The sequence below is a fragment of the Pocillopora verrucosa genome, chromosome 7, assembly GCF_036669915.1.
Source record: "Pocillopora verrucosa isolate sample1 chromosome 7, ASM3666991v2, whole genome shotgun sequence".
Taxonomy (NCBI): Eukaryota; Metazoa; Cnidaria; class Anthozoa; order Scleractinia; family Pocilloporidae; genus Pocillopora; species Pocillopora verrucosa.
Window position 1 is genome coordinate 24,298,614 of NC_089318.1, and position 14,661 is coordinate 24,313,274.

At 38.8% G+C, this 14,661-nt stretch overlaps 2 protein-coding genes across 2 annotated transcripts; one reads left to right on the plus strand and one right to left on the minus strand.

The window, feature by feature from the left end:
- Positions 1–475: 475 nt before the first annotated feature.
- LOC131792154 (neurexin-1) lies at positions 476–5,666 on the minus strand. The gene is made up of 2 exons (XM_059109527.2): positions 4,633–5,666; positions 476–3,043 (listed from the first exon to the last, which is right to left on the minus strand). The coding sequence occupies exons 1-2, from the start codon at positions 5,369–5,371 to the stop codon at positions 1,722–1,724; spliced, it is 2,061 nt and encodes a 686-aa protein (XP_058965510.2). The 5' UTR covers positions 5,372–5,666; the 3' UTR covers positions 476–1,721.
- Positions 5,667–7,075: 1,409 nt separating this feature from the next.
- On the plus strand, positions 7,076–14,399 carry LOC131792080 (SID1 transmembrane family member 1-like). The gene is made up of 2 exons (XM_059109447.2): positions 7,076–7,368; positions 11,671–14,399. Exons 1-2 carry the CDS (start codon positions 7,113–7,115, stop codon positions 13,863–13,865), a joined length of 2,451 nt encoding a protein of 816 aa, XP_058965430.2. The 5' UTR covers positions 7,076–7,112; the 3' UTR covers positions 13,866–14,399.
- The last annotated feature ends 262 nt before the right edge of the window (positions 14,400–14,661 follow it).

Sequence of the window (14,661 nt, forward strand, 5' to 3'; positions counted from 1 at the left end):
TTAAGGGATTATGTAATATCAAAATCGAATTAAAGGTCTTTCGCATAGATGAATCCAGACCAGAAAAAGATTAGCATATAACACATCAAAGCCCATCGGAGGAAAAAGAATCCCGAAACTTTTCCCAACACTGCAACATTCCACAATAACATTGAGGAGAAAGTAGTGGCCGTATTCGTATTAATCGGTGTTAATTGCAAATCAGCATCGTTACATGAGCCACTATTTCAGCCAAAATCTCCTTATGTCAGGCTCATCCGGCTGAAAGTTTTTACGGTTTCCAAATCAGTCATCAGAAACGAAGCGATTTCAGAACAGATCACCTTTGAAAGGGTCAAAGTAAGGAGTCTATCTCAAGTCACTGGTGTATATTTGAGCGAGAGCGCGATCAGAGAGTTCACCTGGATTAACAAAGAGCTTGGTTCTATTTTTTTCGATTTCTCTCGGGTCTGTTAGAGTTGGACATCGAACCAAACCATTTAAGAAAGGACTTTATTCTTATTCTTACTGAAAGGTGAAGAAGATATCTCAGTGCAGTGAAAGAAACCTGAACTTGAATCAGTAGCACTGTCTAATTGTAACATGTCTCTAAACATTACATAAACGCGGTCATGCTCAGTTGTTACCTAACTGCCACATTGGAAAAAACATCTCTCGACTAAGACGTAACTTCTACTCTATACTCAGCTTATATGTTGAATAATATATACATAACTGATACTTCTCCAACAAGGTAAAGTAATGGTTCAGGATTATATGGTTCGAATTGAAAAGACCCTTTAACTATTTTAAGTTGAATCTAATTTGTATAATTCTTTTGGTCCTTTTGCTCCCGTCAGTAACCAAAATGAAATGACTCTTTATAATATCACCACATCTTCGAGCGGAATGATGATCGGAAGAAACATATCAACTTATTAGGGATATTGTTTGATTTTACTTACGAACCTTAGAGGCTAAAATTATAAAAAATTGTATATTAGACCGTGCGGAGAATTGCTGTTTAGGTCGTGACTGCGCAAAAATTTAACATTATAATTGATACAATGATATCATATATCGGAATCATTTACTTACGGTCTCATGGACTATTATTTTTTGGGGGTGTATTTTTTGGGGGTGTTTTTCCTCTTATGATGTAATTTAACCTCTTACTTACTATACGCACTGTGATTCATAGTGAGCTAAGAATTCCATACAATATTACTGAGAGTCTGAAATTGTTTTCATACAGAAGTTTGTTATGATTTGGGTCTCAGCAGATGCCCCAATCAAACAGGCGTATTTTTTTCAAATTTATAATTATATTTGTTCGGTGGAAACAACATCTGACTAAATGAACTTTGCTAGAATTCTATGTAAACAAAGCTTATTTGGGTGGAATTTGTTAAGTCGTTCAAATTTTTGTTTTTCTTTTGCTCCTTTTTTCTTTTTCTTTTCTTTTAAGCTATCAGATGGTAATCTAAATTATTAATTCATTAAGTCAGATAATGTTTTTCCTCTTGAAATCGTCCATTGAAAGTCACGTTACATTTTTCGCTCTGGAGGAGAGGTTGCTTGGCCAAACAAGCACAGAGTATCAGGCCTTCTTGCGAAAACGTGTTTCGTGACATTCAACGGGGTTGCGTGACTCATGAAGCAACAACAGCTAAGAAGTAGACACGACTGTTCTCTGATTTGTCCACGGATGCTCCATGATCATCAGGTGATCAATTAGGCCATCATACGTCTGTTGCTTCAGCTGCCAGACATCTTTCTCGGCTGCCATTGACTTGGTACACCCCTGTCCACTCGGGGTTTTTCTTGTTTTTCCAAAGCCAACAAATTGCGAAGATGCAAAATGCAACAAGAAGTGTTCCTACCACGATTATCCCCGCTATGAGCGTCCATTTTTTGCTGCTGTTTTCCTTTACGATGGCTCTTTCCTTCACTTCAACATTAACTTCGCTGTTGCCATTAGGAAAAGTCCTGGGACGAGGGGTGGTTATGCTGCCGGCAGCTGAGCCTGGCTCAGCTGAGCCCTGTCCAGACTCATTTGCATTTTCACAGGCGTCTTCATCATCCCCCGGGCAAGGCGTTAGAGAACTGTCCGACTCGCCTATACTTTCCACGCCTGTTTCCTTGCTTTTAATCGACTTATTTTCGCTTGTATTGGCTCCTGTGCCAGAGATGATATGTTTACCTTTCGCGGTGGACTCATTCTCTGATCCGGGACTGACATAATTATCTCCGGAATAGCCGCTCCCTCCCGAACCAGAATCTTCAGGGTTACAATCGTCTTCATCATCTGCGCAGGGTAATTCTGAATATTTGGAGTTGATTTTTGAGGTTGAGAGACGTTGATTTTTGTCAGTCACAATCATTTTTCGTGGGGTCGTATATGAGGTTGGACGTTGCACTTTATTTGCTATTGATGTAGATTTTGTTGTATCCATCGTAACGAGTAGTGTTATTGCCGTAGTTGTTGGAATCAGTCGCTTTGGGATTTCACAAGTCAATCTAAGACTTCCTTGGCTGATAAAATTGTCTTTCGTGTCGAGAAAACCTTGGATGATATCCACACCATTGAAACTGATTTCCTGAAGGCACCCCTCAAAAGGAAAGCTCGACGGACGACGATGCGTAACAAAGCCATTGATAACCATTCCTCCCACATACACATCTCCTTCGCCTTCTTCCAAATCAAATGATTGGTAGTTTCCTGGGAAACTCTGAGAAACGTGAAAAACGCCGTCTATTGTCACGTTAATTCGGCCCCGATTTCTTCGTATATCAACCGAGTGCCAGTTATTGTCACTGCACGGTTTGTCACGCGCATGCAGGTACATTTCACCCGATCCAAGGTTCCATCGTATCAGAATGTAACCATTGCTCAGCGCGATCACTAAATAGTCTCTCGCCCCGCGTCCGCTTTCCAAGAGTGATCCATTCTGATTGGCTGTCTTGAATCTCAGCGTGATTCGATCGTGCTTTGAAGAGACGGATTTATTGGAACGCTTGAAAATTAAGTGATCTAATTGGCTGAGACCAATGACGGGAAGTGCTGAAAATATGATGGAAACATCTTAGTGACTTGATATTATATATCAGTACAATAGTTAATCATTGTTTTCCTTTGAGTTACGAAATATGATTCGTCGTCTGCTTTAGAGAAATGTAGAAGATTAACTCTTGTTTGACAGATTCTCTTGCGTTTATGTGAGTGGGCTTCACATCGGCATCTGAATATTTCATATCATGCGATGACAGGAAGGGCACATTAGAGGAAGGAAAAAAGGTCATTTTCTTCCAAAATAGAAATAACACAATCATACTGATCCTACATATCTTTCACCCTCTTCTCTTTTAAAATTTAGCTACTAAACAAGGACTACGAGACTTGTTATCACGGTTCTGACTTTAACGTCGATAAGAGGAAGGCTCGAGTCTGGAAGTTTTCAGCGGTATCTCACAGAAGTATTTTGCTGATACTTGAGTATTTTTCTTATTATTTTACTTATCTTGTTAACCGGTTTGTTTATAAAACTTTTTTCCGGCTTCTGTGATATTGATAAGGATCAGAAAAACAGCTTCTGACTTGATAAATGGTTGAAAGCCTCACACTACTTTTTCTTGTGCACGCAACGAACACGAGCTTAGATACTCTGAACAGTGTTAGGTGTGACGCATTACTTCCAAAATCAACACGCACTTTGTCGCCTTTATCGTTTCTCAAAATACACACCTAAGCGCATTGAACGCGTTGTTAAGAGTTTTGACAACTGAACGCGCGGAGTGCGAGGGACGCGCGCGACAGAGAGAGTGAGAAGGTTGTAGTTTTGCTCTCCCGCCCGCCTTCCGCGCGCGTGACTGACCTGCTAGTCCTCGATCGCCTGAAATATTCGTAAATAAAATCATAATTAAAGAAAAAAACGCTTGTTATGCAGGATTGAAAACACAGATGGTTAAGCAATCTTCTTTAGTCTTGACATTTAATCGTGTGACCTAACCTAAAAAATAATTTTAATTACAGCCAAATAAAATTTCCATCATATCAGCGGCTTCCGATGACCTCATTTCTTCAAATCTAATCGGGTAATTGCCATGAAAGACAGAGTATGGTGAATTGAAAATAATGATTGACAAAGAATACGCAATTTGTTGCTGTTGTAATGGAATATTTAGGAGATATGATACTTGGATTAGTATGTGACCCTATTATCAATCACCCGGCTAAGCTTTCCTGACACATATTCCATCCCCGCTGACTCTGTCACGGTAAAAATTCCGCATTTCACATGAGTATTGTTTACAAATAAACGTATGATGTTTGCACTATACATCTCTTACTTTCAGTTTATGGCGAGAAGGATTTTAAAACGAAAAAATTTATGATTTAATGATGTTTTTTGGCAATGGAGTTTATTTTCTCAGAGATAACCTCATTCAAGAAATGTCAACATGTTTTCGCATGCATCTCCCAGTAGGACATGACACATTCGAGAAGAAGAAAGTAAAAATATACCCTTCAAGACGAAGCAAATCACTGATATCATTAAGGAATCAGTACAACAACGGGAAGGGAAGGGAAGCTAAATTTTCAAGGCTTTTCTCTAAAACATTCCCTTTTCCGACAAAAAAAAGCTTGCTTACCTCGTTCACAAGTGTCCCCTCTGAAGCCAGTCGTGGTGCAGTCGCAGGCAGTTGTAATGAATCTGTTCAGACATGTCCCATTATTGAGGCATGTGTTATTTCTTTCACACATATCAGTACAGCCTGGGATTACTTCATCTGAATATTCCACGCTGGTTTTAGTTATCTTGTTTCCTTGTTCAGACGAAGATTCTAGAAACTCTGTATCCATTATGCATCCGATGAATCTGTTCAGAAGAAGAACTGAAGGCTGTGTGACTCTATTTGCTCCGAGGTTGGGTGGAAAACCACCAAAATACATCGGGCTTTTCACGATTAGTCCTTTCTTCTCTCGGCTCTCGACGGCCAATTTCGGAAGATTGTCTAAGTATATTGTTGTGTTGTCCCTATTCCTTTCCACTAACACTCTATGCCAGGCTAAATCGTTTAAATTTTCGCCGCGGGTTTCGTCTGCCATCGGCCCGAATCGAGATCCGTAGCTGCATGTAAGTCGTAGCTTTCCTCGAATCAGTTCAAGTCGTAAGAAATTCGTATTTCCTTCGTCATCCATGTACAGCAGAAGCGCATCTGGGAGAAACGTTTTGAAGCGAAATCGAAGACACCGCGCGTCGGACATATTCCACCTTTTCAGTTGAAGAAATGAAGTCCGGGCGCTTGTAAATGTCTCAGAAGAGGTTTGATGTAAAACAAAGGACACCAAAAGACAGAGTAGGACTCGAAAGCGTACAAATACACCCATCACTCATGTGTTAGTACGGTTTTAGACGAGACAAGCTGTGTTCAATTATGTTAAGACGTTCGAAGAAACTATATCTTCGGCTAAACATTGTCAGATCATTGTGAAAGAGATATGCTATTTCGATCAAATTCTCACCGGAAGCATCTTCAACCGCGCCCTGTACTGTTTTGTAAGAGAATCACGACATTTATTTTGTGATCGATAGCAGCCTTTTGTCAATAAGATAAGCACTTTATCGTTTTACTCAGATAGCGTCAAAAAGTGCTAAGGTTTGTTACTGCAAAACATGTTGCGGCATCAAGAGTCAAACTCTGTTACTCTTGTTTTGAGCCTGGATCGAATCTCTCACCATGAGCCGTGAACGCAAAGCAAACATATTTTTAGAACAAATCATCATGGTGCGAGTAAGGAGACTCGGGTCATACAATAACAATCTCTGCGTTGGTCTTGATCAGCACAATAAGTCGAAGTAGTTGGCTCGAATTCAACAACAATTTTCGTGATAACTTACTACGGAAATATTTTGTTAATCCAGTGCTATCGGTTATATGCGAAATTTTCGCTTTTAGGGTCTGGGATCAACTCTTCCAGATTTATTTGTAGTGCAAGCACCTAAAAAGCCCTCGAGACTTTTCCTGTTTTTCCTGTTTCTCAAGAATAAAGGTTAAGGTTCTCGTAAACGAGCCTTGCGCCGATAGCAAAGCTTTGTCAGGATTCATCACCAGAAACATTTTGTGTACGTCGAGCATGCTTTCAGGGTTATGAAATAATGGCTGGGATTTTACGATACCAAAAGAAGTCAAGCAAGTGAATGATGATGTAATGGGTATTGAGAGGTGATGGGGGAGGGGGGGAGGGGAGGATGTTTGACTAATATACACGATTTTCTTTTCAAATAAAGTACCTCGAAACTGTCTCATGATACATCGAACAGAAAAAATAATCATGAAAAAAGACTCTTTGATTTTAGGATAATCTATACCTGTATTTGGATACGAAAATATTGTATACTTCAAAGTTAGAGACGCTGGATACTCGGATACTTCAGCAATTGGTCGGGTCTGAAAGTTAGAAGTTATATAAGATTTGCCTGGAATTAAAAAAAAATAACCTTCCACCAACTGATGATTTCAGTCTACCTCTTGGATAGCTTGCTTGATCCCTCATTAGTATTTATTTATTTATTTATTAGCGATATTTATGCAGGCTGGCCCAGTTCGGCTTCAAGCTGGTTTGAATGGGTGCTTTCAATTTAAACTTGTAAAATGATAGTATACTGACGCGTTTCTTCCTTGGTTTTTCAAGAAATAGATATCGGACAGGAAGTATCGTGGATTAGTATCAGTAGTTGAGCCCGATCGTATTAGGAAGAGTGAAGCAGAATGATGGTCTTTTCCTATTATGTTAGACTATCAATTTTAATTGACGTGAAACTTTCTAATGCCATGTGCTACATGTGCAGTGGCACTCCAATAAATTATTATGCCACGACTGCAGCGACAAAGTGTGCCTGTAAACCATTCCTTAGACTTTCGGTAGCAAGTGTTTAGAGGAAATAAACAAAACAGAAGTTGCTATTTATAAACCAGTAAACAAGGACGCATCTGTTTTTCTCTGAAGGCAGGCCTTTGTCTTGATACCATGGTATTGAACTAGAGTCACGTGGCTTTCACTTTCGGTCTCATTTTTTCCGCATCAGTAGCCTGGCTCAGCTCAGTTACTCAGTGGAGACCGATCCATAATGGTGCGTTCTTGTATCCTCATGTCCTTTCTTTGGACTATATCGACTGCAGGGCTTGTTAATGAATGTAATTTTGATGGCGAGGTGACAAAAGCAGCGGCTCTTCAAAATCTATCCTTTATCAGCAGTTCGAGTTCAGTAATGTTTTTCCGTACACTTCCGTCAACGAGAACGTCGTCTCACTCGTGTATTGTAACAACGGAGGACAAAGATAGTTTCTTATATGTAAAAGCAAAGACCTCTGGAGAGAAAAATGGTAAGATAGAGAGACTGTTTATTGCTGATAAACATGTATACATATATATGGATAGGTCATATTTTCTGTTTCAAATCGCGACTACGTATGGTCATATGACAAGCGAATTTTGCTGTGCTGGCAGCTGAAGTTGTTGTCAGACCCATTTTGTTGCAACGTATGCTTTTTTGTTCTGAGTTAAGATTGGATATACTTTTTAGAGCTCTCAGACGATCAACGGTCGCTTTCTGAGGGTTGTTTTAATTTGAACACAATAAGAGAGTGCAAATTTGAAATCATGCTACGACAAACAGAACTGCAAGTGGCAACGTGGGAATGTGAAATAAATGAATTACGCATTACTCAGCCGAATCTTATCACCATAGCTGCATAGTGTCTTATGTACAGTGCAATTATGACCGATTAACATTCTAAACTGGTACCATGATCAGGATCAGAACTTACAGCCGAAGACTTTCGCTTTCCTCACGTGTTTGCGTGACATAAATTGATCGCAAGTCATACACGTCACTTTCTTATATACCGTGGAACTGTTTGTTGCTATAGCTAATGCATTTACTACCAAGATTAGATTAACCCTTTCTTGTCACCCTTTTTTGTATATTTCTTCGTATGTGTCGTATTTGTGTCGGCAATTTCGTCTTCACTTGTATGAGTACTTCCGGCTTTTGTCTGAATATCGAAGCTTTAGTGTGTGAGTCAGCGATAAAGATGAGAACTATTCAATTGCTCCTCGAAACTGTTCTTTCTTTGAGGATCCGTTTCTGCCAAGGAAAATGTTATAATTATACAGCAACTATTGTTTATTTTAACCCTCTGGTACGCAGGCTCCCTTCTGGGGTTTATGATACAAAAAGAAAGTAGATGTGGGCTAGTAAGCGAGTGAGGAATGCGTGACTCTCGAGCTAGTCCACGATTCAGTCACCATAACTTTGGAACACAAGAGCATCAGGGATGTAGCTAAAGTTTTTAACAGGCGGGAATCTTGCAATGATAGGCGGGTATTTGGGCAGAAGGCCCGCTCTAGCGTGCCTTTGGCATGCTATACCTAGATTTAAAGGTGTAAACAAATGAAATAAATAAATAACACTCTTCTGACAACATTTAAAAACATTTTGGAAAAAGAAGTAGTGCTTCACAGCCGGAAAAATCGCGTTCACAGCCGGGTAATTTTCCCGGCTTCCGGCTATTATCTACATCCCTGAGCATAATATTTGCTATTTCAAGAAAAGTGTATTTTAATCATTTTTTTAAAGAACATTACCAGAGGCATGATATGCTAGGTCTTTAAGACTGATCATTTTTGAGTTGGGTCCACGACTTACTCTATTTTCAATTTTGCAATATATTGGGGGGAGGGTTACTTCAATATTACGTGATTCGTTGTCTAGAGGACCTGAAACACAGGAAATTTATTAATCATGATATTAATATCATACATTTTGATCCATTAAGTTACCGTTTCTAGTACCAGTCTGGAATGAAGTGCTGTAATTAGCTGTGTTTTATCTGAGCAAGCATGTTACTGAAGATCCAAAAGATGTCATGCTTTATTGACAATAGATTTGGACTTGTTTTGTTTCCTTTTTAAAAGCATTCACCATACTGTTCTCTCTTCTTCTTCAATACAAACCATCAAATGTGGTGACCCTCAAGTAGGCCTGTTATTGTTTTTTGTGTATGTAAATGACCTCCCTAATACCTCTGAATTAACCCTTTACACCCTAACATCAGTATGCACATTCTCCATACTGTTCTTTGTACAATTCCAAAGGCGCTGACAAGGGGAATTTGTTTAACAATCAAGAGCTTTTTCAGTTGGTGATCATTTCCTTGATTCATGTGACCTTAACTTTTTACTCAGAGGTAATATTATAAGGAGAAATTAGAAGCTGGTCACTCTCAGGTGTTAAAGGGTCAGCAGACCCTATGCTTTTTGCTGACGACACCAGACTAGTTTCCTTTATTCTCACTTAAACCCAAATTGCTTAGAATCTGTACTTAATGATGAACTTCAGAATATTGATGTTTGGCTAAAATATTATAAGCTTTCAGTTAATATAAAGAAAACAAACTATGTCATTTATAAACCCAAAGAGAAGAAATTCAGCTCCAACATTTCTCTCTCCTTTAGAGGTAAACCCCTTGAAAAGTCCAATATAACTAAATTCCTTATATCAGCTATGTATACAAACGAATTTCCAAATCAATAAGTATTATATTTAGGTCTCACTTTTTCCTATCTTCTACAACCAAACTCACTTTGTTCTACACTTTAATTTATCCTTATATCATATAATCATGACACCTAGTCATCCACAGACATATCTACCTTTTTTTTTAGAACTTCTTTGTTGCAAAGCAAGCTGTGCAGGCAATCATCAACTCAGATTGTCAAGTCCATTCTGCTCCTTTATTCTCCAAACTAAGAATTTTAGATATTTTCCAAATCAATATGTTTGAATGCGCCAAATTCATTTTCTATTACAAAAATAACCCGTTTCCCCCATCGCTACTCAACCTTTTGTAACAAGTAGCCAAATTCACTGCTATGGTACAAGAACAGTAATTATCAAATGCAGTTGTGTAGTATAAATCTCAAGCAATTTACAGTTCTCAACCAAGGTCCTAAAATTTGGAACTTTCTTCCTGTTTCATTCACTAGTTTGTCAAATCTTGTTAGCTTTAAGACAAAAATGCAAGAGTTTTTACTTAGTATAAATAAACACAGTATTGGCAAAGCTGCACATTCACAGCACTTTTAATTTTTTAAATATTGTTGTAAGTTAGGTGGCTCTACCTCATAAGCCGGGTAACTTCTCAAGTCTCCTCACCTTCTATCAATTATAATGCTGTTAAAAAAATTCTGTTTTGTAAAAAAGGAAAAAAAAGTGATGATGATGATGATATGTTGTATATCGTAATCAAAATACTCTATACTTCCTGAAAAGAACTCTCTTAGTAACATGCCACAAACTTGGAATCTGCATTATTTTTTGCTAACCCTAACCTTAAGTTTCTTGTACATCATTTGTGGTTATTTCTTTATATAGATTATTTACTCATTTTTGTATATCACTCTTGTACTTGTATACCAGTGAATCAGGTTATGACTAAGTTAAAACTTTGTCTCTACTTCACAATTCCCCATACATTTCTTAAGGTACTGACAAGGAGAATTTGTTTAACAATCAAGAGCTTCTTTAGTTGGCGATCATTTCCTTTATTCTTGTCACCTTGAGGTTTGATTCATGGGTGATCTTGTAAGGAGAAGTTAGGTGTTGGTAACTCTAAGGGAGTCAGAGGATTAATCTGCCCTATGGTCTCAACCCTTTCAGTGTAAACATTTATTTACCAAATATTCAGAACTATGAGGAGGCTCCCCAGGCAACCATTCAAAGAAAGTTAGCAGAAATTTGGAAGAGAGGGGAAATAAGACTTCTGCAAAGCTACATACCACATTAAGTGTCATACTTATAGAAATTTCCTCTGATAAGTGTTAATAACAGGAAAGATTAATTCCATACAAGTGTCTCTGGCCTGGGTGACATGATTTTAGCAAAGTAAGCTTCATTTAAATGATGTTGGCTGTTTGAGGTCTCGGTTCTAGAAAAGAGCGAGCTGGGGTAGGGTAGGGGAGTGGTAGTTCTTCATGTGTTATTTAAAGACTCCATGAGAGTTTACGGAATAGTCCATTTTACAGTTGCGTGCCTGCTTACCAAGCCTTTTAAGAAGAGTGAAGCCAAGGGTGACCTTGTTATGATACAAACCTTGCTGCTTTTTAAATGTAAATTGCTTTGTTATTATGCTAACTACGAGCTAGTCTCTATCACAACAAGGTCACCTTCAGCCTCATTCCAAACCAGGACTTGGCAACTAAGTACATAACTGTAAAATGGCCTATTGTGGACGCCAAAGAAAAAGAAAATGTGCTCTCGTTTCCAAGGCCTCTCCGAGGCCATATCCGTCAGCTCCATTTACTCAGTAGGCTTCTGAAATATTTCATGGCCCTCTCAATTCTGAAACAGTCATGCTTAGTTGAGGGGCTCAAAACGGCTCAGCTCGCCTTTGTTTCTCAAAAGACAGCCGTGTCTGTATCCGGCCATTGTAAGGCGTTGGACCTAATCTTCACGGAAGGCTTTACTCTCTTGATAAATTATTTTCTTTTTCTGGATTTCCATTAAATTTTCCCTTTTCAATCGTTGTCAATCGTGTACAAATATCCCGCGTCCGGTTCTTGCGTGATTACTTTTTCATTTTTATCATTTAGGCAATAACTTTATCATCTTTTCAACTTGACAGGAACTCTTCACATGACAGTGTACGGTGAGGACGAATTGTCCTCCTCTGGTCATCTTGACACTGCTGCGTCGCATGTTTGGAGCACGTCAATTTCATGTCCAAAGCCTCCCGGCCAGAAGTATTCAGTGTTACTAACAGGAACTCCAAGCCTAAGTTACGCAGTGGAAATCTCTGAAAACGTCTCGTCTATAGATATCGGTCAACCAAAGAGTTTTACGATTTCAAGCACTCAACCAGTAGCATTTCAGTTCAAACCAAGCACGGGTATCTCAAAAAAACAACTTGACATAACTGTGGAATCCAGTATAAATGTTACAGCTTACTTAAAAGTTTCACATACTTGCGAGGATGTGGTGAAGAATATAAATGCACTGAATCCCAGATCATTGAGGCTGTCGTTCGCAGAAAAGGGCCGGATCACCCTCTCCAAAGCATCATTACCGCCTCTAGAAGATACCGGTCGCCCTTGGTTCATAGGGATTGCGATAAAGAGCAAGTCCGAAACAAGAAAAAAAAACGTGATACTAACTCTAGCGAGCTCGTTTGATTATGATTACGCAACTCCGTTCTATTTCCTAATCTTTTTGTCGTTTTTTGGTGGTATTGCAGTGGCGCTATGGGCGTTGTTTTGCTTCAGGGAGCCATATAAACTGGCCGTGGAAGATGAACATATTGACGATTCAGCGGTAAGCTTTTCGTCGCCCATGGCAGCTAGTCACCGAATGAAAGACAATCTTAGGAGCTTGTTTTCATCTTGCTGGAAAAAGAAAGAGGACGAAGAAGCTGATGAGCTACGACCATTGATACGTGGCAAAAAGGAAAAAAACCCTTTAACTTGGAAGGAATTGTTTAAAGCAATGAAAATAGTGCTGTTTACCCACTGGTTCGCGCAAGGACCCAAAACATTTTCTTACACCACCTGTATTGTCGGTTTTGTCCTTTTGGTTGGTTCATACCAGTATGTCTTCGAAGACTGGCACGAGATGATACATACGGGCGACAGGGACAGGTGTTATTACAATGACTTTTGTTATAGAGTTAGTGGATATGACATTCCCTTCAACCTGATGATAAGTAACCTGGTTTACATGATTCACGGCTTGATCCTGGCCTGGTCGGTGTGGGTGATGGAAGCCGAGTTATTCGCTTGGTGCCATAAGCAGGCGCGTAGGAACCACCTGTCAACTACACGACTTCCGCCAGGCCAAGTCGAGTTACCGAAACACATTTTGAAATGCCCGAACATCAACGGTCACCTGGCAAAAATGACTGTTCCTTATTTTCGCACCAACAATCTAGAAGAAGAGATAATGTTGCACGCTGAAGCTCATAAAAGAAAGTTCACTTTTTCGATAGGGTACGCTTTAGCCTGGGGGCTGATTTTTGAGGGGTGTTTTTCCATGCTTTATCACTTTTGTCCCACCAAGTTGACTTTCCAGTTCGATACAGCTTTCATGTTTGTTATTTCAGGTTTGATTGTGTTATCATTGTATAACGGAATCAGCTTCAAGGAGTGCGTTGTCGGAAAAAGGTGCAAAAAGCCTGTACAAGCCAGCAATTTTTTCCTGTTCTTTTTAGTTCCACTGTTAATTTTCAATTACTTTGGCTCCCTTCTCTATAAAAATCGTGGTGAAATGGGTTTGGCAATGAAATTAATATTTGTAGTCTGTTTGGTTTTTTATTACATCAGTATTCTTTCTTGGGTGGGTATAAAATTGTTTTACAACATTTTGAGCAAAAGTGACCTCAAAAAGTGGGATGAGGTTTTAAAGGCTGTGTTTTTCTTTGTGATCCTAGTGGTTATAAGTATTGTTTTCCCAGTGCATTTTGGAATTCAGTTTGATTTCCCAGACATGTTCTTGTTTAGCTGTATATCAGCTTGTCTCCTTGCTATCACGGGTAAAGTGCTGATTCAGTTCTTTCGGACCACCCGTCGATGTTGCACATTTCAAACATTCATTTTCCGCTTTTTTCAAGTCTCCTATATTCTAGTCACGCTAGGGTGTATGGGTACTGCGGTTTGGATTTTTACTGACAAGGCGACAACAGACAAGACAAAGACTGCATGGGAATCACGTGATCTGAACAAGAGGTGCGCAGTCGTGAATTTCTTTGACTATCATGATTTATGGCATATCTTGTCCTCATTTTCCCTCCTGATGGGATCTTATTTAATGTTGTATATTAGTGAATAAGTCATTCAAAGACAAAAGCTAATTAACTGCCATGAACTGCGAGGAGTTAACTGCGCAAAGATTAATTTAGCTTTGTGTGAATGCTATATGGCTTGTTAGTATTAGAATATATTAATTGAAGTAATTCTTATATATTAAAATTTCTCTTTTGGAAGTAGTTTGTTGGATAGGAGGCGAGTTTATTAGAAAAATCGCCCATATTTTATTAGAGAAACAATTTTAGCTCAGCTACTTTGTACTTCATGAGAGGTGACATTTTGTTTAAAGCTACTTAAGTTTTCAAGAGTAGTTTTTAATTATATTGTAAACATTTCAAATTAAATCGAAAGATATGTAAAGTATGTTATGGATATTTATCAAACAAATGATGACCTTGACGATAAAAGTGTAAAACATTTTTGTTGTTATCCGCAACGTAAAATAGGCTTATTAAATATTAAATCCGCAATGTGATTATGTTTAATGATGATTTATATTCTTTTGTAGAGAGAAATAAAAAGAACTCCTTCAATTTTTTGCAGACCTAGATTCTAGTATCATTCGTTGTTCTGCTCCGTAGTTCGTTCCCTTAATATTTTTTCTTTGTAAATGGTGGCTTAGTTACTGTTTTTTTTTTGTTGTCGTTTTTTCATTGACGTAAGTCAGAGCTGTTGAAAAACAACTAATCACAGCAGAGCATCATGCTTTATAAGATCACGCATGACCAGTCGACCTCATCGCCTGAAGAAGACTGGCAGTATCAAGTCAAAACGTCGCGATCTACATCACACGTGACTACATCGTGAGACAAACGAAA

Excerpts from the sequence above, each read along its gene's own strand:
- LOC131792154 (XM_059109527.2), bottom strand. The coding sequence starts at position 5,371 with ATGGGTGTATTTGTACGCTTTCGAGTCCTACTCTGTCTTTTGGTGTCC. Across the intron at positions 3,044-4,632 it reads AGGGGACACTTGTGAACGAG|CACTTCCCGTCATTGGTCTC; the intron begins GTAAGCAAGCTT and ends TCATATTTTCAG.
- LOC131792080 (XM_059109447.2), top strand. The coding sequence starts at position 7,113 with ATGGTGCGTTCTTGTATCCTCATGTCCTTTCTTTGGACTATATCGACT. Across the intron at positions 7,369-11,670 it reads GACCTCTGGAGAGAAAAATG|GAACTCTTCACATGACAGTG; the intron begins GTAAGATAGAGA and ends TCAACTTGACAG.